Genomic DNA, 25,704 nt, shown 5'->3' with positions numbered 1-25,704 from the left:
TCAGATTTTTTTCTTTCTTTCAATTTATTACCTAAAAAAAGAAAATGTCCTATCACAAGTCACACTGAAATGTATTGCTTAAGAAAAAAATATATTTAGATATTTTCCTTTTTTTTTTTTTTTACTTGATTTCCATTATATTCCACAAAAAAACAAAACGGGGCACAGCAAAGCCCTATTCTGCCCTCCGCCCTATTAAAAAAAAAAAAAAAAATGCACAAAGAAATACATAATTCACAGTTACCATTTTGGTTTCATAAATTAATACAGTCACACATGTGCTACACCGGTCTATAGCTAGAACATTGTAAATAGTTTTTTTTTTTTTTTTTTTAAATCGACTCTTGTAATCAGTTTTCATTGGCTACAAGAAATAACAGGCAACTCAAATGATGTGATCAGAACTCCAACAAACTATTGAAATGCCCCTTCCCTCCCTCCGCCCTCCTTAATTGCCCCATCCTAAAAAGCAGATCATCTCCTATGCTTTTAATTTTTTTTTTTTTTTTTTTTTTTTTTACTGTTTTACATATAGGTGAGGCACACACAGAGTATATTTCATACATATCTAAAAATTAAATAATGCATTTTTTTTTTTTTTTTTTTTTTGTTTGTTTGGTTTTTTTTTAGGGGGAAGGGAGAACATTGAAATCATTTATCTGAGAAGAAGGGAAGTGCATGATGTCACGTGTCCTTAAAGGACGCCTCAATCGAGAGCTAGGGCACTTTGTTGCTGTATCACTGCAGTTGAAACCTTTTTTCAAATAAATTTGTTGCTTTTCAGCTTCTTTGTAGGACAGTAGGGTTCAAGGGATGTATTTAAAGAAAAAAGGAACGCACTGATGGAATCTGAAAGCCATTTTGTCCGACTTCCAGAAAGTACTGAACACTTTTAACAAACCATAAAACAGACAATATTCTACCAGAGCTCCTTTAATGTTAATGTGATAGTTCACCCAAACATGGTAAATTCTGTCATCATTTACTCACTCTCATGCTCCATACAACATGACGGTGAGTAAATGATGACAGAATTTTCATTTTCGGGTGAACTATTCCTATAAAACCTGCATAAATGGGAATAATTTGTTCGGGGGGATTTTTTCATACACACTGAAAGGGCAACAATTTAAGGCACAGAAGCCTTGACATAATAGAGCCTCCACCTCCTAAACACAAAAAACTGCCCAGATTCAAAAACAAAAACGCAAGAAAAAAAAAAACAACAGAAACATCCCTATGTTGTCCACCGCTCTGCAAGTGTTTCAAGAATGAATGTTAAGGCCACTTGAACAGAAAAAAACGAAAAAAGACAAGGTTCCCATCAGGTAGGTAATCTCATTGCAAACTCAGCGAGTGCAATCATGGTGTGGTTTCACGTTTATTTCCAAATAGTCACTCTAGGGGCTAAAGTTGGTTGCTAACATAAGATCCCTGTTAGTCCACATCTGGACAGGTTGATGGGAGCATGGGTTTGCTCTGTGAATCCCTTGTATGTTGGGAGTAGAAAATGTTCCATTGTTCCTTAGCTTGTTGTCACAGTCCAGGAATGATCCAATGTACACCAAGTAGAATTCCAGTCCTGTTTTGGTTTGCGACTGATATGTAACATCACGTTTCTAATTAAGGAGAGCAGACGGGCAAGTGTCTATTTTTTTTTTCATTTGTCACAAATTCATGCTTGTATATCTTTTCTTTTCAGCACCAGTTTCTCAGTATTGTTATAATTTTTTACCAAAACAAATTTATCAGGATAATTCACACTTTTGCATGCAAAAAGATGTTCCATATAGCAGCATTACTGTCTGTCTGTGGAACGCCTGATTGAATATGTCAGTGCATCTATGCATGTGGCACTACTAAGAATGTAAAGCTGGGGGATACACTCTGGTCGCAGGCCTGTTCAACGTCAGTTCTGACTAATTAGAAAAAAATTAAATGCCATCATTTACTCACTTTTTTTCTTCCATAAACACAAAAGGAGATGTTAGGTAGACTGTTAGGGACTTACAGACTTAGTCACCATTCACGTTCACTGAATGGAAAAAAGATGCAATGAAAGTGAATAGTGACTGAGGCTCTGCCTTTTGTGTTTTACAGAAGAAAGAGTGTAATACTGGTTTGGAACGTAAACCACAAAACCCTTTAAGTCAGTCTTTGTAGGTATGTAACTGTTTGCGAATAATAGGATAAAATGCTTGAACGGCAGGTTGTGGTAGTCAAATGTATAAAAAAAAAAAAAAAAAAGAGAGATTCCACTTTGGCAGTGAACCATTATAATGCATGTTTGTAAACTATTCCTCTGGCACCCCACCACTCTCTCTTTTAAACACATTTAGACTGAGGAACAGTGTATTTGTATTATTAAATAAGTTTTTTTTTTTACTTTATCAGATTTATTTCACAGCTTGGCTGAAACTTTAATGGGTAACTGTTGTTTACATTTGGTTGCTTTGTTTACTTTTTTCTGGAGGTATAAAATGTAGTTTTTATAAATACCTAAAAACTGACTTTACAGGCCTTGAATCGCATCTTCATTCACATCAGCATATTGTTGTCTTGTTTCATGTTTTAGTTTCCTACTTTGCACCTCTGACTCTACACTGAGCTGTTGTTGAGAGTTTTTTTTTGTATTTTTTTTATATGTATAAACTAAACATGCACTGTGCCATCTCTTGATTATGTTTTAACATTGTCTATTTCAAACCACAGGTGTGTGCAAATGAACCCTCCTCTTCTACAAGATAAAACCTGAATGCTTTGTAGGTAATGCTACATATTTGTTTCAGAAATCATCATGATTCAAGAAAAACAGGAGAGAAGAAAAACAAAGATAACCCCTTATAAATGACTCTCAAACTATGAATGCCCATTTGGAACAACGAAAAAAGGATCAGTATCTGATTTCTGTCTTTTTATCGTGCCTGTAGTTGGCCTGTATGGATTTCCACCTAAGTTCCCCTTGGGGAAAAAAGAAACAGAAAATAAGTAAAGAGAAAAACAAATCCCAACACCGATGATGTCTGCTATGCTCATTTGTGTTTACTTCTTGGACAGTCTTGAGTCTAAATTGTCTGTTCATAAGTTCAATCCAAATCCAAACATCACAATTCGAAAATTCAGTCTATTCCAAGACCGTAGTCTATCAAGGACGTAAGGTAAAAGTCAGTAAAACTTTCTTTGTGTAAAGTCTTTGTGGTCACAGGATAGATGAGGAGAGAAGCCTATTAGATTTTGAATGTGCCTTGGGCGAGTCCTCAAAAATTCTCCTCTCTAAAGTGTAAACCCGGATCCTATATGCCAACCTCAATGTAGATGGCAAAATCTCTTCTGCTTCAGGCCATAATGAATTCTGATTTCATGTCAGCCTTGACGTCAGGCTTCCACACCGAGTCCTCAAAGTCCAGGTCCAGGGAGCCCTCACTGGACATACTGCTGTTACTGTTACTGCGTCCAGCCTTGCGGTTGGGAAGCCAGTGGTATGGGGCACGGGAGTCTCGTCGGGCCTTCCTGCGCAGACGCTTCTGCTGCATTAGCAGCTGCAGACGTTCCACCTTGCAGCGCGTGGCCCGGTTCTCCGTCTGACGCAGCCGATCACCTGAACACAAAGCAAGAGCAAAAGCAGAGTAAGAAGTAGGCCTATGCTCACTAGGTGCAATTGTTTCCTTTTAAAATTTTATCCAGGTTGCTTAACAGGGGTTAGTGCTGGTTTGCACCAGCAAGATCTTTCTGGCAAAGCTGGTTGACCAAGAAAGTATTGAGGGTTAAAGGGATAGTTCACCGAAAAATGAGAAATGACTAATTCAATTCTTTATTCACACCCAGGGGAAGCACTCGTGCAACACACATATTTGGTCTAGGACAGAATGACTCATGGCTTTGGATCCTGAGTGCTGATTCTGCTCACTGCAATCATAGACCGGGTGCTGGATAAATAAACTTCAGTCTGAGTGATGACACTGATGTTCTTAAAAAGGCATTCTGTGATTACCCTCCCAATCTCTTTCTCCCTTTCCATCTGACATAACTCTCCAGTGGTGTCTCATTTCAGAAGAGAGCATACCAGTATGTGGTAACAAGTCCTTTTTTCTCCCTTTTCAGAAACAGTTTGTTCAAAACATCCTGACAGGCATACTATTAAGATATGTAAGGGGAGAAGTGCATTCCCACAAGCCTGTTAGAAGACCAATGCCCACACGTGCATGCGCACATAAATTCCCAAATGATACAACCTTTTTTTTTTTTTTTTGGTTCTTTTATAGAAATCAAATACCTTGCTATTTCTAATCCCATTCCATCTCAAAAACTAACACTACAGTTTTAGTGGCTAATGTGCCTATTAAAGCAAAAACAAAAATACATGGGATTTTCTTTGCCCTGAATGTCAGAGCAAGCTACTCCACTGCTCAACCCTAAACCCTGAATTTATAAATAAATTGAAGAGAATAGAAGAGAAAAAGAAACCACATTCTATTAGCCAGCTCCATTAGGATCTATCCCAGAATTAAATAATGAAAAAGCCGGCAAGAATGTCAATAATCCTGAGCATAGACTATCTTTCATCAGGTGTGCTCTGCCAGAAACACACACACACCAATACACACACATAGCTTTTAACATGGATCGATGGCAAATTAAAAAGACCTATTGATTAAACCTTAGCTCTAGCGCAGCAATCCATCTCCAGGCGAGGACACTGCTATTGGATTTCAATAGAAAATGCAAGCAAATGGAAATTGTAAGCGAAGTGAGCCGGCCTTTTTTCCCCATTTCTTTTCCTGGCCTGTGCTCATTGAACGAGTAATCACCCACCCAACCCCCCAATACTGAGACCCCCACCCCCATACACACCCCTACCCATTGCCTCTGGAGAAAAAGAGAGACAAGGAGAAAGAGAGCGAAAAGCATGCTCTGGAATCCCAACAAGAGCAATAGCAAGAGAGGAGACCAGATGCATATTCTTGCTCCTTAATCAATTTCTTCCACCTCTCTATATCACAATCAAATCAGGATTTCGTGTGGGTACAATTTCCTCCTTAAAACCTTTTTGGGGAGGGCGGGTTGAGCCATCTTCAGAAGGATTTGTGCTAAAAAATTTAAACGGTACTTTAAATCATTTGGATACTCCTAGACAAAGAACAGGCTGTACAAACAAAAGCAGAGATTCAGCATTAGTCCCTTCCTCCTCAAACCTGGTTAGATAAATCAGATTTGTAGCCTGCTCTGGCTACCAATGGTAGTATGTTTAAAGGTGTTCTGGTCTTATAGGACTTTGACGGGTTATGAAGACTTCCTTTAGGTCTTTGTTCCACCCCAACTACTAAATTCCTATGCACAAGTTCCCATCAAGGGTGCACCCTCTTAAAGTATAAAGAGATAAACCATTAGAGTTCATCCAGAAAGGATTTCCAAGCTAATGCTTGGCAGAGGGCTGTTTTTCTCCTTCATCTGCCCTTTCTAACAGTCTTGCTGCTACTCTATGCCTCAAAAGTAGGGCAGTCATCCTCACCTTGCAGCCTGTCAGCTTTTCTCTGTGCACCAACTGGGGCTAGTAAAAAAAACAAAAAAAACCTCACTGCATGAGGCTGCTGTGCCCTAAGAGACAGAGCTACGAAAATCTGAAAAAAGAGGAGGAGAGAGGGAAAAAAAGCAGAGGAGCTCATTAGCAGCATTGGGCACGACATGCCACTGTTGAGGTATTGTACGAAGTTCACAATAGTTTCAAAGACATTAAGGCAGACCTTTGCTACTAAGCTAAGTTTTTTCTGGACCTCACTATGGCTTTTTGTTCTTTGTGAGAATCCATGGCCTCTTCCAATGCCTTTTCCCACACATGCCCACTTGGGCCAGAGCTGCCCTTGCAAAGGGACACTGTGAAAACATATGACCACTGGTGTGGCTTGGCTTACATACTGGGCAGTGAAGAAATGTACTTAATCTGCATGTCACCCGCTTGCAAACATCCCCCACATCATTAAAAGGCCCCACGATGAACATGGCTGCCTGAGGGGAGACTCAACATTCCGTTTATAAGGGTTATTATTAGACTGTAGCTGGGCTGGCCCAGCCTGAAAACTTCCAACAGATCTGCTTAGGCTTTTAAAGCAAAAAAGAGAATGGCTGGGGTGGGGGTTGCTGGGTCGAAAGGCTGGGATACATTGGGAAACAAAGGCAGAACTAGCAGTGCAAATGCTCTCCCTCACTGTCCCTTCGTAGTCTTACCACCCCTCCCTGCACTAAGGAAATGCACATACAGGGGGTGGGTGGACAAGAACAGAGTTATTTTGCTGCCAGAAATTGCAAGTGCAAAACACAGTGGACAGGGAGAGCGAGGGAGTGGAGAGAGCAAAAAAAGCCCTCCCCCTCTGTTCACCCTCTCTACCCTTTTCTTCCTCCCCTCGTCCTACTTCTTCGCCCGAGTTAAGCCCCTACACCAACGATGCATTGTCTCCCAGTGAGCTGTGTATGCTGCACTGTCCTCAGCACGCACTCAACATTCACAGGCCTGCGGCACAAATTAGGGGGGTTGGGAAAAAATAAAAAATAAAAAGAGGCTTGTGAGGAGCAGCCAAGCCCCAGGGTAAAGGGGGAGGAAAGGAAAAAACAAGCCCTGCGCAGCTGTTCGCCCGCACATGAGATATACACCTGGCCTTCCTCCCCCCCACCCCCAACACCCGCATCTACCCACATCCCTTATCCTCAATCCAGCCCTGTGACGGAGGCCTCTGAGGACCATAAAAAAAAGAGAAAGAGGCAAATGAGAACAAGCCACTGAATCTAAAAAAGTAGCAGCATGCTGCCGAACAAAAGATGCCATTTGTGAAGCATTTCTGAGGTTGTATGACTGGCTTGACTCCTGCTTTTAGAAGTGAAAGGGTCTGATGTATGAGAAAATATTGATCCCTGCATGGAGGGAGCAGTATTCAGACCAAATGCTGATGGCCACGTGAGAGGGGAAAATGGAAAGGAGAGGCAAGGGGGGAAGAGAGGGGGGTTGGATTAAGAATGAGAATGGAGAGAGAAAGAGAGAAGAGAGCAATAGAGTGTTAGGAGGGAGGGATTTTTTTACAATCAATAAGGCGGTTGGCCTGTCTGCAGGTATTAGGTCAGTTGAGCAGGGTATAGGGTAAACATTATGCCCAACCTGATGTGCCAGCCCACACTACAGCAATCAGACAGACTCTGTGAGCTTCCCTTTGACATTGATCCATTAAAGATCAGCTTAATTAACAATTGTCTTTGACTTGTTTGTTTGCCTTGATAAGTCATGTGATCTTTGAGTCTGGGTTCTGCAATCACTCAGCATCAAGGGGAGATGTCTTGGCAGCAAAAGAGGGAGCCACATAACAGTATGTCAAAGTGTGTCAGACAATGAGTTTTATCATCTACATTCGTTTCATAGTCTCATCTCCAACAAAAACTGACACACAGTGACGAATGCATTGTCTAAGGCCAACCAAGATATCCCTCAGCCTCTTCTAACAGAATGACCTGCTTTCACCGGTCAAAACAAAAAGAACCTTTTAAGAATTGCTTCCTCAAGCCCCAGTAATGCTCTTGGCCAGATGTACTATGAGATCAGTAGGTGCTCCTGTGCTAGCCAGCAATAGCTCACTCCTGGAGAGCTGGGATGGGCACCAGTGCTAACTCTAGGTACAGAGCAGCTTTGAGTGGGTGCACAGCACAGGAGAGTCATTGTGTTGAGCCATCTGCACCTCAAGCAGGGGCTAAACCAAAGGAGCGGTCAAAGTCTGACATCTCTATTGCTTCTCTAATACGGTGGCATCAATGACCCTGCAGGGAGTTTAGGTTTCAAATGACTGTAATTTACATACTAGTAGCAATAAAGGCATCGGATACGGCTTGCCACATCCCCGTCTGATGATTAGCTATGAAAAGTCGGCCTGGGGGGGGGTTTCATACATGCTTGCGGGAGGCAGAGCAGGAGGAGGAATGAATTATTGAACCTGGCTCGAGCTGGGCAGGCTTGAGCACCACAGTGACATGGTGAGAGCCTTAGGGCACTTGATCAAACAGAAAGTGATCCATAAAAAGGCAAAGCTGTGTATTTTTGGGGTTAGGAAAAACTTGCCGATGTCTAAGCTCCACAAAGCAAAGGAGGGGGGGGGGTCTTGACATTTCACATCCGCATAGTAAGTACACAGAAGGCGGGAGTGTTTGCTTTCAGTCGGATTAAATGAGCGAAAGGAGGAATTTAAGCTGTCTTTTTTAAAGCACCCTTCCTCGTTCTCTCCCTGCTTAAATATAGCTCCACCCAGACCCTATTCCACAGACCAAACTAAATTAACCTGAGCTGACAGATAATGCTGAGTGGAGAGGGAAGAATGCATTCTTTCACCCCATACCCTTGTTTGGTCACCCTTTTTCTCCCCCTGTTCATTGCAGCAGCTAGGTAATATCAAATCTAAAGGCCAGCACTAAACCTCAAGCCTACATGGCATGCTTTTATCCTTTTAATCTATCTTTCTCTCAATCTGTGATGCTACAAAAGTCCAAACTGGTGCACTACTAGACTATTTGCACACACAAGGTCAAACAAAGGGGTTGCCTGAAGTGGCCAAGAGGGGCTGGGAGACCCCGGTGAGCACAGGAATTTGAGTCAAGAATGGCCAGCTTTCTTTGTGGGCAGCCCCCCCCCCATCTCCTGCCAACCCTTCCCACAAACACTGATCACTGCCTGTCAAAGCCAAGAGTCTAGAAGAATCCAAGAACATTGGTCATAGATGAATATCTAAATGGGTGCATTGTGGGTATCAGGTTTGTTTTGTCAGCAATCACATCAAGGAGACAATACAGATAAAAATGATGATACTCTGCAAAAAGTATATGACATTGACAAAAATGTCCCTCACCCAGAGGTCACTGACTACATGAACATGCTGACAAGCAAGGCAGTTTAGTAGAAAAAATAGCCACAGCACCCTTCCCTTTATTCTCTCTCGCCCAAGAGGAAGCACCAATTAATCAGTGGGCAGTTGCTGGCTGGATGTAAACAACAATTTTATGAATGGACTCTTGGTATTTTCCCCCACCTCCTCCTGCTGACTTTTAAACACAAAGAGCATTCACTTCATGCTCATATTTCTTGTGTAAATCTCTATTTAAACGCTGCAAAGAAAACAAGCAGCCACTGACTAGCCCTGACCCTGAGTACTAAGATGGCTTTTACAGATGAGGTAGAAAGTTTTGGACAGCGAGAGGGGAACCAGCAGTATGGTCCATTGACTGCAGAACAAAGACCAAAACGAGCTGATGACAGAGGATTGTGTGGGTAGAGGAGGGGGGGAGGCAGGGTGAACACATAGGACAAGTATGTATGCCCTCAAATACATGTAGGATTCCCTAACACATCATGAAAATAGAGTGACCGAAGTTATTCCATCCCAGTAGTTGATGATATGTTTTCATATTGTGCGGCATATGCTTGGTATGCTTTTAATCTAGTCTAGATTGCTAGCAGGCCTGTGCTTTGAACAGAGCTAGGATGATATTTCTTCATTATCTCTCAACTCTCCAACAGTGGTGTTTCATGACAGAGCAGTTCAATTTCCTCCTCGTCGCTGAAGCGAGCTGCCCTAGATAATCAGTTTTTACCAGACAGAGTGGGGTACCTGCCACACGTCTGTGAGTGCTATCTTGCCTCGCTATCTCTCTCACTCTGGCTCTCTGCCTTCTTCCTCTTGGTAACAGAGTAGTCCACCCCCATTCTATGCCTCTCAAAGGAAAGCGGACACCGTCAGCACAAAGACAAAGCCAGACATGCTATGGTAGCTGGAGCATTACTACAGAGGCCTGAAAGAACAAGCCTACAGAGGGAAGGTACTGGGGGCGAATTACAGAAACATCCTAAGGGGCCTTTCAGACAAAACACGTACTTGCGCTAAGAAAATCTAGGTGCAGCGCAACAAATGAAAAAGAATGCAGGTGTACTGAGATACTTAATTTTCAAGTCAAGTAATTTTTATTTGTATAGCACTTTTCACAACACATATCGTTTTAAAGCAGCTTTACAGAAAATTATGCTGTACCAGAAAATGAAGCTGTAATGTCTGTAATGATGCGTTTTTAAAAGTTGACAACAGTTCTTTTGACTTGACATAGTGTCATAAATGTGCCGTTCACATACAAGATGCTGAAAATACAGCGAGATGCAGCGATCACATATGTCCGACTAGAGCATATTTACATAGAAAAACTATTTTAAAACAGAGCAGATGGATGCAAAAATGTTTTCTGTCCAAACAGCCCTCAAGTCTACAATTTTATCCTGTCTGTCCCAGGATCTAAAGTTTCTTCCCTCCCCCTTTAACATCTTCACCCTTCCTTATACTTCCACCCCTGTCTTGTACCTTGCGAATTATCGTAAATCCTTTGACATGAATCCTGAACCCCGTGGCTACATCCTGAATCCTAAACATTTGGCTACTGTAAACTTTCCAGAAACTGCATTACTGCCTTTCTTCAATAAGTCCAAAATTCTGGCAGAGCTACACACTAACTGATCCATAGAATGTTTGTATATTGAGATCTGATGCAGCAAAACTCACCAAGAGGCTTGCACATGCGGATCTGGCTCTGGCACTGCACCAGTGGGTGGAGGGTAGGCTGTGTCTCAGAGGGCATCATGGTGGGCAGGCCAGATAGACCAGGGGTGTTGGGGGGTAAGGGAGGTGGTGAGGGTGCTGGGGAGCTGGGGCTGCTGCACTGGGTCTGGTAGCGGAGCTGCGTGAGCGATGGTGGCATGCCCTGGTAATGCCGGGTGGCACTCAGGAGATCATTCAAGATTTGAAGGATGGTGCCGATGTCCCGTCTGGGACGCCCGGTGCTGTCCTGACAATTGGGATGTAAAGTGCCTTGGGGAAGGAGAATCAATATAGATGTTAGTACAGTACTGAAGCCCCATGCTTATTATGCTTAGTCCACAAAAAAAAGAGAAGCAAAAATGAAATTTGAACTACCTGAAAATGTCCCAGAAAAGACTCCTGGAGCATGGTTCACAAAACTTTCAATAATAGCACCAGGTTTGCGGGACCGTGAGGGAGTGTTACAGTTGCTGGGTGTCTTTGTGGGGCAGTTAGCCTGTGACAGACGTAGACTAGTGGTCAATAAGTGCTATGGTTTGTACATACTAACAATCTGACATTGTCTTTATTTTGCAGGTGTAATTACAAGATTGGATAATGTAAGAAATACAGCACGTAGAAAACTGTCACTCACCTCTGGACAGGAAGTTGCAGGGCTGGGATTGCTTGGAGAGGTGGGACAAGCTGAAGATGGCTGCTGGGCATGAAGAAAGCTGCCTGGGAGGGGTGAGGGGTGTGGTGGAGGGCTACACTGCCCTGAGGCAGAGGTGGGGTACATAGGATGAACTGAGGGAATAGAGGATGGTGGGAAGGCCGCTGGGTTGGATGGGAGTGTTGTGTTGGGAAGGTGAGGGTGCGGGTGCGGATTTGGGTGGTGGTGGTTGTTGTGCGAAACCCTGGCCGACCCAGAGGCAGAGCTAGAAGCTCCATGCGAGTGTCCTGTCGTGCCCTCTGAACTCCCACGTGATACGAGATGCCGATGCTGTAACTGTGCACCACCCGACTGCTGTGCTGCCAACTGCAGTTGGACAAACATCATATGATCGCCTACTCGCAGAGCCAGCGTTAAAGGAGACCGGCCAGACAGGAAGTCACTGACCTATGGAAAGAAAATGAAAAGGCTTTAGGGATTCCCTTACATTCATCTAAACTGAAAAATTATTTGGCAACATGACTGAATGATTAAAACATTGTGAATGTCTTCTAAAAAAGCAGAAGTATACAAAAGGCACACACACACACACACACACACTCTATCTCGGTCTTGAACTCTACCATTCAGCACACCCACAAAGCACTAACGCCTGGCCCCAGGCCTGAAAAATCTGCCATAGAAACAGGATGCAGACCCACTCTCCACATAGTTGCATAATAGCTAATTGTTTAAGAGGCTGGACCAGAAAGACTTGCCCATTTTAGGAGTACCCAGAATGGGAAGCTGAGCCAAGCTCTGGGGCTCTCTGACCCCTAAAAAACAAGGCGAGAAGTGCAGAGTGCTTGTCTTGACTTGGCTCTCCAAACAGTCAAAACAACCACTCTCTTGTTCCCTCTCAATTCTCAGACTCGCTTTGTTGCATCTGCCATATTCTAGACATGGTTAAAAGGCAGACCGGTCTTTAAAGGGATGGTTCACCCAAAATGAAAAATATGTAATCATGAACACAAAATATGATGTTAGGCAGAATATTAGTTACTCACAGACTTACCATTTACTTTCATTGTATGGAAAAAAGATGCAATGAAAGTGAATTGTGACTGAGGCTAATGTACTGCTAAACATCTCCTTTTGTGCTACATGGAAGAAAGTCATACAGATTTGCAACAACATGAGGGCTAGTAAATTATGACAGAATTTTCATTTTTGAGTGAATTATCCCTTTATGCGATGAGAACTGTGTGAAAATGCTAAATTACAAGTTTATACCGAGAAAAGTCAAATGTACCAGAAAAAAAAAAGAGAATAAAATCCATGAAGATTCCCCAACAGATCCATTGTGCATCTGAGTGTGCTTGTGCTGGTTGACCTGTTGTTAACCTTTTGAATCACTGGGGTCTACCCACCATCAGTTTTCCTCTCTCCCTTTCTGCTCTTTTGCTGATCTACTTTTCTATCGAGCAGCCACTCTTGCAGTAGAGTGACCTTTACCACGCTGTGCATTTCACTGACAGACCCACAAGAGCCAGACACGGAGACCTTTATTTCATCTTTAAGATGAATAAAGTAAAAAAAAATCCCTCATGATATCCATGTATTATTATGAGCTACTACAAAATAAAAGCAAAAGAAAATACACTTGAGTACTCTGTCTGGTTTCATGGGAAACTCTTTATAAAGGTCAATTGTGAAATCTATGGCTCACTCTAGTGCATTACGGTGGATCCCACCCCTTACTGACAGCTGTCTTGCGAGTGATGTTGATTTACATCTACCCGCAAAATTTAGACTCCCACAAAAGGTCCCTGTAATTACTCCGTTTCCATTAGCATAGAGCAGAGCAACTCTGTAATAGGATAAAGGCTTTGAATGTCTACAGCTAGGAGGGCACTAAACATCCAAGCCCTAATAATTAAAAACTGTAATCTGTTCTATATATTTGGCCCTGTGAATTGTCAAGCAAAGCGTGCCAGACCTGACATTAGCTTTGCAGATCAGTCATCTTCAAGCCCAAGCATCTCACTGACTCACTCCAAGCCCAGACTCATCCCACATAATGAGAGTGTGTGAGCCCCCACAAACCAGTAAAAGTGCCTCTGAGAGGTGAGGGCGTGGTGTACAGAGACATTCCCCACAGCAGCAGTCAGTTTGAGTCACACAGATCTTTGTCAATACATCGGCCAACCTACACGCGTCATGTGTATTAATCAAATGACCGCAAAGACACAACGGGTTTATGAATTCAGAGCCTCCACTTGCATAGCATCTGTTGGTAACTAAAGAATGTCTACAGAAGCATACATTGTATGTTGTTTCTGTGGTTTTTAAAGTGCCTGTGAACTGGCTTGACAAGCAAAGTTTTCTTTCCACTAATGTCATATTTCTTATTGAAACAGGAAGTTATGGTGGGACATACCGAAGGGCTGGTCCATTTTTTTTAAATCAGCTAATAGCTTTTAGCTTGTCACTGCCATGAAAATGATCTGCTACTTCTAATCGTTAGATTTCCAGTCCAGAATAAGTCATTAAATGTTTGGTCTATATTTTTTAGGAGCGAGACTGTATGTTTTAAATGTGTATACCTGCTAAAAGTGAATTTTGTCAATGTTTAGGACTACACTAGCATATCAGTGGCTTCAAAGCTAAAAGACAGGAACTAAGAGCCACAAAACTTTGATTTAGATTTCATGGGTACTTTGAGTGTTCTTGACATCTATATATGGCTTAAAACTTGGATATTAATGGACCATCATAAAGAGCCATTAGGTGGTTGAGGAAGAAAGTCCATGTTTAGTTAGTCTAAGAAATCAGTCTATCATCAAAAGAGTTTTGGAAGCACTGGTGCAGAAATTCCAAACTATGGCTAGAACTGCTGTGGGTGTAACAGAGGTTCTATAAAATCTATCAGTGTCAACATGTACTCTGTAGCACCTGAAATAGTTTAGGTACTCTAAAGCAACCGCAAGACTGCATTAGCACACACCTCTTTGTTCTAAAGGCCATTGGTTTCTGCAGTCTCAAGGCAGACAGATCAAGTTCTACAAAAAGCTCGACAATGGCTTGGAAATGCCTTGGAAGGCAGATACCTAACCGTACCACAGTTTCTTCCCTAATTCAATGAAATAAGGACAAACTACAGGTCACATTCTCTAATGAGCAGGCCTTAATGGAGTCTACACCTGCAGAACTCCACAGAAAGCTTCGCAGATTTCTGCAGAATTAGAACACCTTTCAGCTTTGATAGCTCCATCAGCTGTTTAACACATCTGCAAGAATGAAACCTTTTCACAGTGGCAAAAATTTGGTTTGTTTTTAGCGCCAAACAATGAAAGTTCTCACGTTAACACGCAAGCCGCTGTGAATGAGCTTCTCTCACAGTGCTCATGAACACACAACGGATGTCGAGATTTTCACTAAAATATGTAAGATAGTTTCAGGGAATATGGGAATACGACTGTTTCGGACTTGGAAATTCATAACATTTTCTCATTTTATGTTCAGCATATGTCAAACTGGTTTAGAACGACATGACCATTATACAAACCAAAATCAGCTCAGAAAATGTGAAAAAAAATCTGCAGATTCTGTCTAGGCCTGCTCACGAGTCACTCAAAGGCAACAAAGGCAGATATGAATGTATGTCTAAGACAACAAGTTCCTATATACAAGAATCGTGCACTTATTGACAAGCCAACACTGCTTCACCTGCAACAGACTAGCGCTTACATTCCTTTATCTTTACTCTTCATCCATTTTGATTTGTTGGGGAGGCATTTTGCACTGCAGTGGGTTGCGGTTGCTATGCAGTGAAGAGCAAGTGAAGCAGAGAGAAAGAAAACATGATAAGGGGAGACGGGAGGAGGGCTGGGGGTGAAACCTTGTAGCGAGAGTAAGGGTGGAGTGGGGGGTGTCAGCAGTGTGAGGATGCTGGTGGATGCTGATGAAATATTCAGGGAGCGTACACCTTTGGCTCCTTCCCTTTTTCCCCCCTCCCAACTCTATAGCTGACAGTTTTATTTATTGGGGTCTCTGTGTTTCAAGGAACTCATTTACAGGCATTTTTTCTGTAGCACGGAAAATGTAAAGCAGGAGCTCAGAACAGCACCAAGTTGATGTTCAGCTGCAGGCTGAAAACTCCCATCTTTGAAGGGGTCAAATCAGAAAAAAGACTTTTTCGATATCACGCCTGTCTAAAAGAAGACTGGTCATCTATCAAAGGCCTCAGCAAAAATGGAGAGTTGAAACCCAGCTTGTTAACCCCCACCATCGACTGGTGGGTTTTGATTGTGTCAGGTGGGCCATCAATATATTCCTCACAAAGAGACATGGAGGGTGCGGTTACAATATCAAGATCTTTTAAATTAATGGCTTGTATCTTTCTCAAAATCCTACGAAGAAGGCTACCTTCAAAGATCCCATACGAGGGGTGCAACATTCTCAAGGTCTACCTAGGCATGAACATGGTTTTAGCGCTGAGGATTCAGCAGGTTAAGGCTAAATTTGATCAGGGTTGCAAGTCTGACGGGGTGCTCCAAAGAGCCTCTTTCAGTCAAGTCCAAACACCAGAACCAAATCCTTTTTAAGCCTTGAAGCAATTTACTTAAGACTTTGCTTTCGGCTCCTGCTGTGTCCACTTTTCCAAATTCTCCGAGCTCTGGGTGACCATCAAAGATATGCACTGTGAAAGCACAACACCTTTTTGCCTCAGATGACCGAACAAATTAGTCTGGGTAGGCGAGAGATTGAGTCAAAACAGACGTGTCACACTTTGCTGCAAACATGATTCAAAATATCTACAATCATGGGATTCAGCATTAATTAATGACATAAACATTTAGAGAAAAATGTTGCAGTACAAAGCTCTTATCAAGAGACATGATGACTGGAATATTATGAAGGACAAATACATAAGGAACAATGCTAAAACAAAAATAGCTCAGTACAGAAGAGGAGTTCAATCCTAATTAAAAAAAGCTGGTGGCTTGGTTATTGGCAAATGAGAACATATACAAAGCCACCCCCCCACCCCCCTCTCCTTTTCAGTTCAGTCACGAAACCAAGCACTTCAATCACAAAGGCGGATGGGAAACAGGAACAGTCACGAATCTGAGTGATTGCCCATGTCAACATGGATTGGGAGTGGTCTTCGTGCAAACACGCATACGAATGGCTCTTATCGCTGATCAAGGGAATGCAAACTAATCTCTCAACCAATGTACCAGCTGTTCACACAACACAGTCATAATCTGCCTTTTCATTTCAAATATTTGCAAAATCAAAAATATAATTCTGGATATTGCACGAAGGTCATCGCCATCCTTTGGAGCCGTGCCACTCGGCATGATGCATCATTTCCTCGGTTCTATTTTCAACTTCTATCCATATCTGGGTTTCTGACTCATTACTGTCCTTCTTGGTAATCAAACAAACTTCAGAACCTCCTGAAAGGTGGTGTAACTTTGGCCATCTCTCAGCCTCTTTGACAGATTCAGTTTGATTTCCATCCTTTTCTCCCTCAGGGAGGGGGGTTTGGTGGGTGGAAATGACGAGAGGGGTGACTGGGATGTGACTTGCCCTATATTGTTGGATCCCATTATTTGCATCTGTTCATTTTCAGACACAATGACAGGCGCCCAGGCCTTATTTTAAAGTGGGTAGGTGGATGTCTGGAGGGTGGAAAGTTATGACAGGAAAAAATCTCCAGTGTGTGCCGCTAAGACCGGGCACTTGCTTGTGGAAACAAACCACTTTGTTATTCCTCAGGAACAAAGAGAGCAATCTACCTGCCTTTAGAGGTGAGTTGGCAAAGAAACTGCTAATTAACAAACTCGGTTGCCGGAAGAATCAGACACTAGTCATTATTTCTACTTGATGGGCAGAGTTACCCACAACAAAGCACTGCTGAAATACAAAAGTGCTGTGTAAATGCTCAAGAAGATGGTTGATCTGTAAACTAAAATAGAGAGAAATTTATTTTTCAATGAATGGAATTCCCTTTAAGCCAATGGAACTTAAACGGAGAACCTCCATGATGTCATTCTGTTCTTCCGTTTTCATGACGGAGAGGGTAAAACTGGAGACTATGGAGAGACATGGAAAACCACAATGGCTTAAAATTACAGACCAGAAAAGGCTGTTAGGCTGAAGTAACAAGAGGAAAAATGCCATTCCAATAACTGCCAGCCTTCCCTTTCCATAAAACACTGTCTGGTTCAGAGGCGATTCTAGGGACTCTGGGGACCCTAGGCAAAAAATAAAAGTGGGCCCTTCTGCAACAACCCCCACCCCCCACCACCCCACCAACCACATGCTCTCTGTGCTGGATTAGTGCCCCATTCACTAAATGAATTATGCAGATCAGCCAACAGCGCAAAAGCAACCATAGTGTGCAGAACGCGGATAAATGCATTAAACAGTTGCACCACTTTTGAGCGTGGAATTTCAGCGCAACAAACTGCGTCTTATACACTGACCACCCTTAATCTATTTTAGCAGGTGCAACCAGCACTGAAATTGTGCTGCGTCTTGAGTATTTAAATTACAGTGATGATGTACAGTCCCAGCAGGGCATGTCAAATACGGTGGTCTGCGACGTCCTCTGCTATATAGTGCTCAGAATCAGACCACAAGACCAGAAGTTGTAGTCCAAATATGTGTGCATTTAGAGACAGTTTTATGGATTCTCATGTTTACTTCAAAATTGTTTAGAAAAAATTGGATTGTCATTCAGGGGCAGATTCACTAAGAATGAACTGTGCACGGTAAAAGCGCCATTTTTCTAGACAAGTGGACAGTCTGTATCTTTGTGTTACGTCGGAGCATGCACCTGCTGTTGACTGTACTAAAGAGTAACACAAAGAAGTCATAGTGTGAAATGTCCGTGCTCGCACTCAAAAAAGTATACTTTAAAAGGCTGAGTGCTTAACCACACTCGAGATGGAACAGTTCTCGGAACGAAGTATACTCTGGCCTTTACAGTCATTGCATACGAGTGCTCATCTAAACAAAAATATCAATGCACAATTGTGCTCAATAATTTCAGTTCTGAAAGAAGAACAGGTTTCATATTTGACAATAACTACATTTCCATCCAAGGGTTTATTTGCGACAAAAGGTGTAGCGCATCAAAAAGTTTACTGCTATAGCTGATGGAAACGCAAATTATCACTAAAATTTAATATCGTGTCGATGTATTATTTTTCCGTTTAACTCTAGCGCATAAACTCTATGTCGATACTTCAGATGTCGCAAAAACTGGTTTGGAAAGACTTGTTGTCAAGAAAATTGGCAATAATGCAAAAATTGTGTGTCACGTGGCAGATTTTACCCCAATCGTTAGCCTCTGTTAATCATGATAACAAGGTATACATCCTTGAAGTCCAATTTATTGTACGTGAAGCATTCCTCGCACTGTTATGGATTGGTCTTAATGGCATCCCTGCACAGATCCGATGCTGCAAACACATCTGCATCATGACACTTCCAGGAGTGCCAACACAAATATCTCATATCATGCACCTGTCATCGACAAGTGCACGGAGAACAAATTACTGGCCACTCTTTGCGATTTATTTAATCACAGTAGACATCCGTTGCTTTTCCACACCACTCAAAATAATAGATGGCAGTCATGGATTTAGCCCACAAAACAAAAAACATAATTTTTGTGCACAAAGATGTTTTAAATAAAATAAATACCCAATACTAAAAGCTTCAATGTGCTTTTTTGGAACACTAACACAGCCCAATTCTATACAATTATTGTTTAGCTTACTTTTGAAAAACTGCTGGCAAAATTCCCTGTATTAAATAAAATAAATTACCAAACGAATAAAGCATTAAATTAAAAACATAAATTACCAAACGACAAAATAATATTGTTAGGTCTATATAATTGCCTTTTCTTTACACAAACTTAAATTAGCCTTACCCTGTTCTGTAGAGAGAGAGAGAAAAAAAAAAAAAAGAACCATTTGTCCAATGCCGAGTTCACTTTCAGAAAACTAGCTTTTGAACATTTAAAAACATTTAAATATTTTAAATCGAACCCTCTTTACCTCGGATCGCATTTGCTGAGATTCTTCAGAAAAATGTAAATTGCATTATGACGCTAAAATTAATTTGAGATGACAATCAAGTTCAGTTGGTGTTTTAGGTCATTAAAAGTTGCTGGACAAATATGCGGGACATAATGCAGTTGTAATGGTGATGCTTTAGGTTAGATGATTGTTCAAAATATTGAATATCAGGAATATATCATACATATAATATCACGAAACCCTGATATTACACCGCATCAGTTTTTCTTTAATAGCTGTGCACACAGCATATACACATCGATGGATGGTCCTTATACTTAGACCGGAAGTTTCCCTCACTACTTGGTGCAGGTTGCCAGCTTGAACAGGGCCATGAAGATTCGCTTTCGGGTCGGAACCGGTGGCAACCTGCGATAGGTGCAACATCAGGACCAATATTACAGTCCTATCAGAAGGGCAACTGCTCCCTTTTGATTGCATTTATTTGTGAAATTAAAATAACAGTAAGCTGTCTAATTTCAATGAATTGTCTCAACACTCTCCCTATTATACAAAATTTAGGGACATCTGGGAGGTGAAAGGTACACAAAAGGTACACAATCTGTATGGAAACTGCTTACGGGCAGATTTCTTTTGCGATAAACCAAAACGTATGCGACAAAGTGTTTTTTTTGTTTTTTTTTTAAGCATGACGTCATTACACACACAATTTTTAGCGATAAAATGCCATTTGAATGAAAACAAGCAGAAGATGACAAATTTCGCAACATTTGTTTTTACGCATTTTCACTTTATCGATAACAAAACAGCACGAAAAGTGGATGGAAACTAGGTTAATGTTACTGACTCAGTTCGTGCCTGTAACCATGAAGCTACAAAAAAGATGACTAAAAATGCACCATAATGATTTCCAAAAAAGGGCCCTTTCATGAGAGACCAGATGACACACTTAGCTGCCTACAATAGTACATTAGATCAGAGAAAAGTGCAAACTAACATTTGCATGCAACTGCAAAAAGGCATTTTGTGATGGGGAAAGGCCATAAGCAAGAACCAAGCTGCTTTTAACTGGCTAAAAAGCTTTTCTATAGAAACAGGAGACACTGCAGCTGCCGGGAGAAGGCTTATTGAACGTGGTGCACTCCCCTTCTACCCTCCCCCTTCTACAACCTCTTCTATTTCGTCACTCGAGATAGTTCTTTCCTCTCTTACACAAATGCAGTCATATCTAAACTCACATACAAACATAACCCAGGATTTCCCAAAATATCTGCAAGACAATGTAGTGAAGACAAGTGGAGGATTTATATGAGAGGTGCCATAAACAATTTCTGTGCATTTCAATAGTTTTTGAAGGATATTATTGGTCATGGTCCAATAATAAAGGGTACACAATGCTATAGACTAAAATTCATAACTGTAAGTGAAATATACGCCCCTCACTACTGTAATCAGGTAAGAAATAGCTAGCATAATGAGGTTTGAGCTGATAAAAATCCATTAGCTTTCAATGAAAATACAAACTAAACAGCAACATATTCTCAGATATTCTTTCATATGAATGGTGAGGTGTGGGTCTAAATGAAGTGCAGATGTTGCCAGGAAACTGGAAGGTGTTTCTTCAAATATGCGTAGTAAGTGTTTAGAGGTCTTAAAGTTAAAAGCTAAGGAGGGCATCATCTGTATCCCATTACCCTGTGTCGGTGTAACATCTTGCCAAGTAGAAAGTTCAAAAACATACATTTGGCGTGTTCGTCGCTGCCCTAGCAATTAGGTTAAGTGTGCACACAACTGTCCAATGTAATAGGCCACTGTGTAATTCAACATCTACTGGAATGACCTTATTACAATGAAACCTTACCTGTGTTTCCGTCAAGCTTTCCAGTGCCTGCATTACTGACTGCTCAGGTCTTGATGCTTGAGACTTGAGAAAGAGACACATGACAGGGTAAACTTCTCATTCAAGCTCACATAATGGCAGGCAGGACTAAAGATAAATGTATCGGCCATACTATCCTTACCATTAGGCCTGCTTCAACTGTTGGAACCAATGTTAACTTGCTCCCATCCGTTATACCCAAATCTTGAAGTTTTCCTGAACTCAGGCGTCTAAAGAGCAGAAAGAGACTTTATTAAACTTCAAACCTGCCGATATGAAAACACACATTTACGAAAAAGTGATTATACAGTTAATTAAATGTAGTTCAATGTAGAAATAAAATTCTACCATCATATAGCCTCATTTTGCGGCAAACCCTTATGACTTCCCTTCTTCCATGAAACACAAAAGATGTTTGGCAGCATGTTATTATCAGTCACCATTCACCCTAACTGCATCTTTTTCTCATACAATGAAAGAGAATGGTGACAGAGGCTGTAATTTTGCTTAACATCTCCTGATAACAATACGATAACATTTTGACCTGGATATGACCCATATATACATCATTATAAAAGTATGCAAATAAAAGCCACAAACAACAACAGACAGAAATCACAAAGGCATATTCAGTTGAAAAACACCCACATAAAGACAAGTGTTTAAAATAGATTGTCTAAATATATATTTAACCCACATATCCCTGAATACAATCTGTCCTACTTGCGTAAATGTGTGCACATGTGCTTGGGCTAAATGTCACCACCTCCTGCAGAAACAAAGGCACTGAGCAGTTGGCCTGGAGGCAGCTAAACCAAACAGAGGAGATTAAGCGAACTCACTTCGTTTTTAAAAGGATGATGTAATTTGGTGGTGATTACTTGTGAGGGCTTTTCAATCGACCCAATTCAAAGCACAAACAATGCAACTGTTAGGGTCATTTGCAAGTGACAAAGAGCTTCTCACTCACCTCCCCAGCTCCACCACCCAAGCGTAATTGTTAGGCAATGTACAAACTGCACTGAAACTAACATCGCCCCTCGTTTTCTTTAACATGCAGTTAGAATATTCCAACACACCAGTGTGAGTCCCACCAGGAATGCTTTATTCATCAGCATCCAGTTTAAAATGCAATGCATGTTGTAATCATGCAAAGCAGCCAGTTTAATTAAGAGATTGGTGCATTGTATTCATATGTAGTGGACACTTCTGAGCGTTTGCAATCTGTAGAAAACAGAAATACTCTGGAAATATCAGATCAAGATCAGTTTCTAGTGAAATTATATGATGCAGGTTTCTTGTGCATGCCAACAACACATAATCAAGAGCATAGATGACTTTCATTTGTATCAAAGAGGCTGTGGGCTGCCAAAGCAAAGTAAAATACCATGGTACATACATGTAACATGGATTGCATTGTGCAATAGATACAAAAACATGAACCACAGCTCTAAGATGCAGGTGTCTGCAGTCTTTTGTGGCTGAAAATCTCCATTAGGATGCTTATTATTAAAACCCACCCTCTGACCTCCTCTTACCCCTCTTTCCCATTGTTAAAAAACGCCTAACAGTGCACTAAATTAAGCAATCCTCAGCAATACTCACGTTTCTTTGTACAGCAGAGCGAGTCTTTCTTTGGGCACTTTCAGTTTTTGAGAAAGTCTTCGTTTTAGCCCTTCCACGGTCTCTTCTACGGGAAGGGAGAGCTCGAAGCGTGTGCCGGTGGTCGAGTGGATGTACAAATTCATGGGGTGCTCACCGGAGACGCTCTCACAGGACGGCGCAGCTCCGCGAGTGCTGCAGCTCCGGGCGCTCGGATGCTGGTCCATTCGATAGCCTGCGTTACAGAGGAGACAGGGTCGATGGATGCCGGACGAACAGGGGTGGATCTCTCACTTGGGTCCCGATGTTTGTTTATTATTAGGAGGAGGATATATTTGTATAAAATATTCCCAGTTGATTTCCCAGTGATTATTCCTGTGTGGTGATGTTACTATCCTCCAATTCAATAAAAGTATTTAATTCAAGGCTATTGCGCTGCTTTACCGATTGTACGCAAAAATGTATGTGCTGCAAACGAGTCCTTTGTCGTTGACAGTGCTCGCGAGGAACAACACAACCGACTGTGCGACGTTTTTAAAGCGCAGCCCTCATCGCGAAGAGAAACGCGCATAATAATGAGCGCTGTTTCGCCGTATCTCGCTTCCACTGTGCTCTGTGATTACACCCACAAAAGCTCTGCCGTCCTATCCTACCAGAGGAGGCGTACGCGATGACGTCTTTTGCGAGTAGCCAATGGGAGGACGGGGTGCTTACCCATGTGGAGTAGAAACCCCACCCCCTTTCTCTCCCTCACATCGCTTTCTTCATTGAGGACGAATCCAATCTGAGTGGGCGAGGTTTAAATACCATTGGGTAGTCCAATTCGAACGAATCGGTTCGTTCGAACGGTTAATTTCAATGAACCGGTTCATTTGATTCGTCACTCAAAAGTATTCCCAGAAGTCAAATTTTACAAATTTTTTTTTTTTCGCAGTAAACTAAATTTGGTGGTTATCACCATGTTTTAATGAAGTTATATAATACATAAGTGAGTGTGTGTTTTAAGTTATATTTCATCACTCTATTTGAGACCCTGATTTGCTGGATACATTTTCCAACATTTAAAAAAAGGCGCTTGAAAAAAGAAAAAAAAATAAATAAATAACATCGCGTCAAATGCTGTGTTGATAGCTTACATTTCTCATCAAGTTCTCCATTAGTAGTTCAATGATTCACGAACGCTTTGCGAATCGGTTCGAACGAATCATTAGGCTGAATCGGTTCAAAAGAACGATTCGTTCGCGATTCGGACATAACGAGGCGTAAAGCGGCTTAAAACACGGGAGTTCCAGCCTACTCCTACACACCACGGTCAGAGAGTAACAAAAGTCTCCCAAATATAACGTTGAATGTTTAGGTAGTAACAGTTAGCTGGCCTGTTTGCTAAATACATCTCCTACAGTATCCAGTATATCGGCTTACGTTATTGTGTGCATAATGAACAATGTATTCTTGAGTGAATATTGCTATACATGTATATTGCATATTGTTACACTGGTATTGTAATTGTATTTTTTTATAATATATTTTTATGTTATTGTTATTTTTAGTTATTTTTATTATTTTGCTGTGTGCATGGATGCTTTGGCAATATTGTACGTAAACACAATTATGCCAATAAAAAGTACTTTAGAATTGAATATTTATGTAGTGCATTGCACTAAAATTCTATTTTCCATACATTCATATATGCAAAAAAAATATAATAATAATAATTTAAAAAAAATAATAATAAAAAATACATATTATATACACAAATGAACTAAGAGCCTGCGTGTAGATTACGTTTGAAAGCATGTATTAAGGTTATCATTATCTCTATTCAAATAGCGCCCGTAAAAGACAGTATGCTCTTAAGCAAACGTCACGTCCCAGCCATACAGTAAAATAAGTAACGCTCGAGGCAACACACAAACTGACACTTACGTCACTCGCCATGTCTCGTGCCAAATGTGCTGTAAGCTACAGTCTGCACACGTCTGCAGATTGTGCACCAGCTATGATATACCACCTTATCTCTATAACAAGGTTATCGAACACAGTGCCGACTGTCAAAAATAACTTGCACAGGAGATTTGCATTGCGAGACTTTGGCAATAATCCCTGTGTATTGTGCTTGATCGCTTTTGGTTTCAGGAAAGCGGCAAAATACTCGAGTGCCCACCAGTGGTGAAACGAGGCATCGGCCACACCAATTTTTCAAACGTAGCAAGTCCATATAATAACAACATATTTTGTGTATAAGTTACAATAAACATAGAATTTGGAAGCGTAGAGACACTTGATGATTTTTATATTTAAGTTTACAAATGTGGGTGATCTAAGAGCTCAGACCAGGCAGAAACATAACACATTTTGAGTTATATCGGTGCAATCATTCGCTTTTAAAGTGGATACAATAGACCGCATTATAGTATTTAAATCGTAGGTTTTTTTTAAATGACAAAATTGAACATGTGTTTCAATATAATTCCAATATGTGTGTGTGTGTGTATATATATATATATATATATATATATATATATATATATATATATATATATATATATGAAAGTCAAATATGTTAATTTTACTCTATTAGGAAAGGACAACAACCCAAAAGATGCTGCATAGAAAGTTAAGAGTATTTGTCAAATGTAACTGACGCTTACCAATTATTGTGGCGAAAACCTCAAAGTTTCGCGACAATGTCTCAGATTCCTCCACAATGTTTCCTAGTTTTGGCATGTATAGAGATAATTAATTGTGTAGTTTATATTTGTCCACAAAATAATAATAATTAAAAAAAAAATGTCCAGGAAGTCAGTTTATGTGGCTACTATAATTGTGTAGCCCGCGTGAGGTGCGTTAGATGAATCGGCAGTCCTAGTGCAGACACCGGCTTAAATCCCATGTCTATCCCAATGCTCTTGCTATCCGAAACTA

General features: G+C 41.2%; 1 protein-coding gene across 1 annotated transcript; it reads right to left on the bottom strand.

The window, feature by feature from the left end:
• On the bottom strand, window positions 1–25,704 carry LOC127439194 (midnolin-like). The gene is made up of 8 exons (XM_051695337.1): window positions 25,431–25,704; window positions 22,783–23,014; window positions 21,320–21,407; window positions 21,160–21,222; window positions 11,239–11,703; window positions 10,980–11,100; window positions 10,569–10,874; window positions 1–3,598 (listed from the first exon to the last, which is right to left on the bottom strand). The coding sequence occupies exons 1-8, from the start codon at window positions 25,504–25,506 to the stop codon at window positions 3,336–3,338; spliced, it is 1,614 nt and encodes a 537-aa protein (XP_051551297.1). The 5' UTR covers window positions 25,507–25,704; the 3' UTR covers window positions 1–3,335.

This window comes from Myxocyprinus asiaticus, chromosome 50 (genome assembly GCF_019703515.2).
Source record: "Myxocyprinus asiaticus isolate MX2 ecotype Aquarium Trade chromosome 50, UBuf_Myxa_2, whole genome shotgun sequence".
Lineage (NCBI taxonomy): Eukaryota > Metazoa > Chordata > Actinopteri > Cypriniformes > Catostomidae > Myxocyprinus > Myxocyprinus asiaticus.
This window is presented reverse-complemented; position numbering and strand designations above follow the sequence as displayed.

Coding starts and splice junctions, on each gene's coding strand:
- LOC127439194 (XM_051695337.1), bottom strand. CDS start 25,506: ATGCCAAAACTAGGAAACATTGTGGAGGAATCTGAGACATTGTCGCGA. Junction 23,015..25,430: donor GGTTTTCGCCACAATAATTG/GTAAGCGTCAGT, acceptor TCTGTAACGCAG/GCTATCGAATGGACCAGCAT. Junction 21,223..21,319: donor CAGTTGAAGCAGGCCTAATG/GTAAGGATAGTA, acceptor CTCTTTCTCAAG/TCTCAAGCATCAAGACCTGA.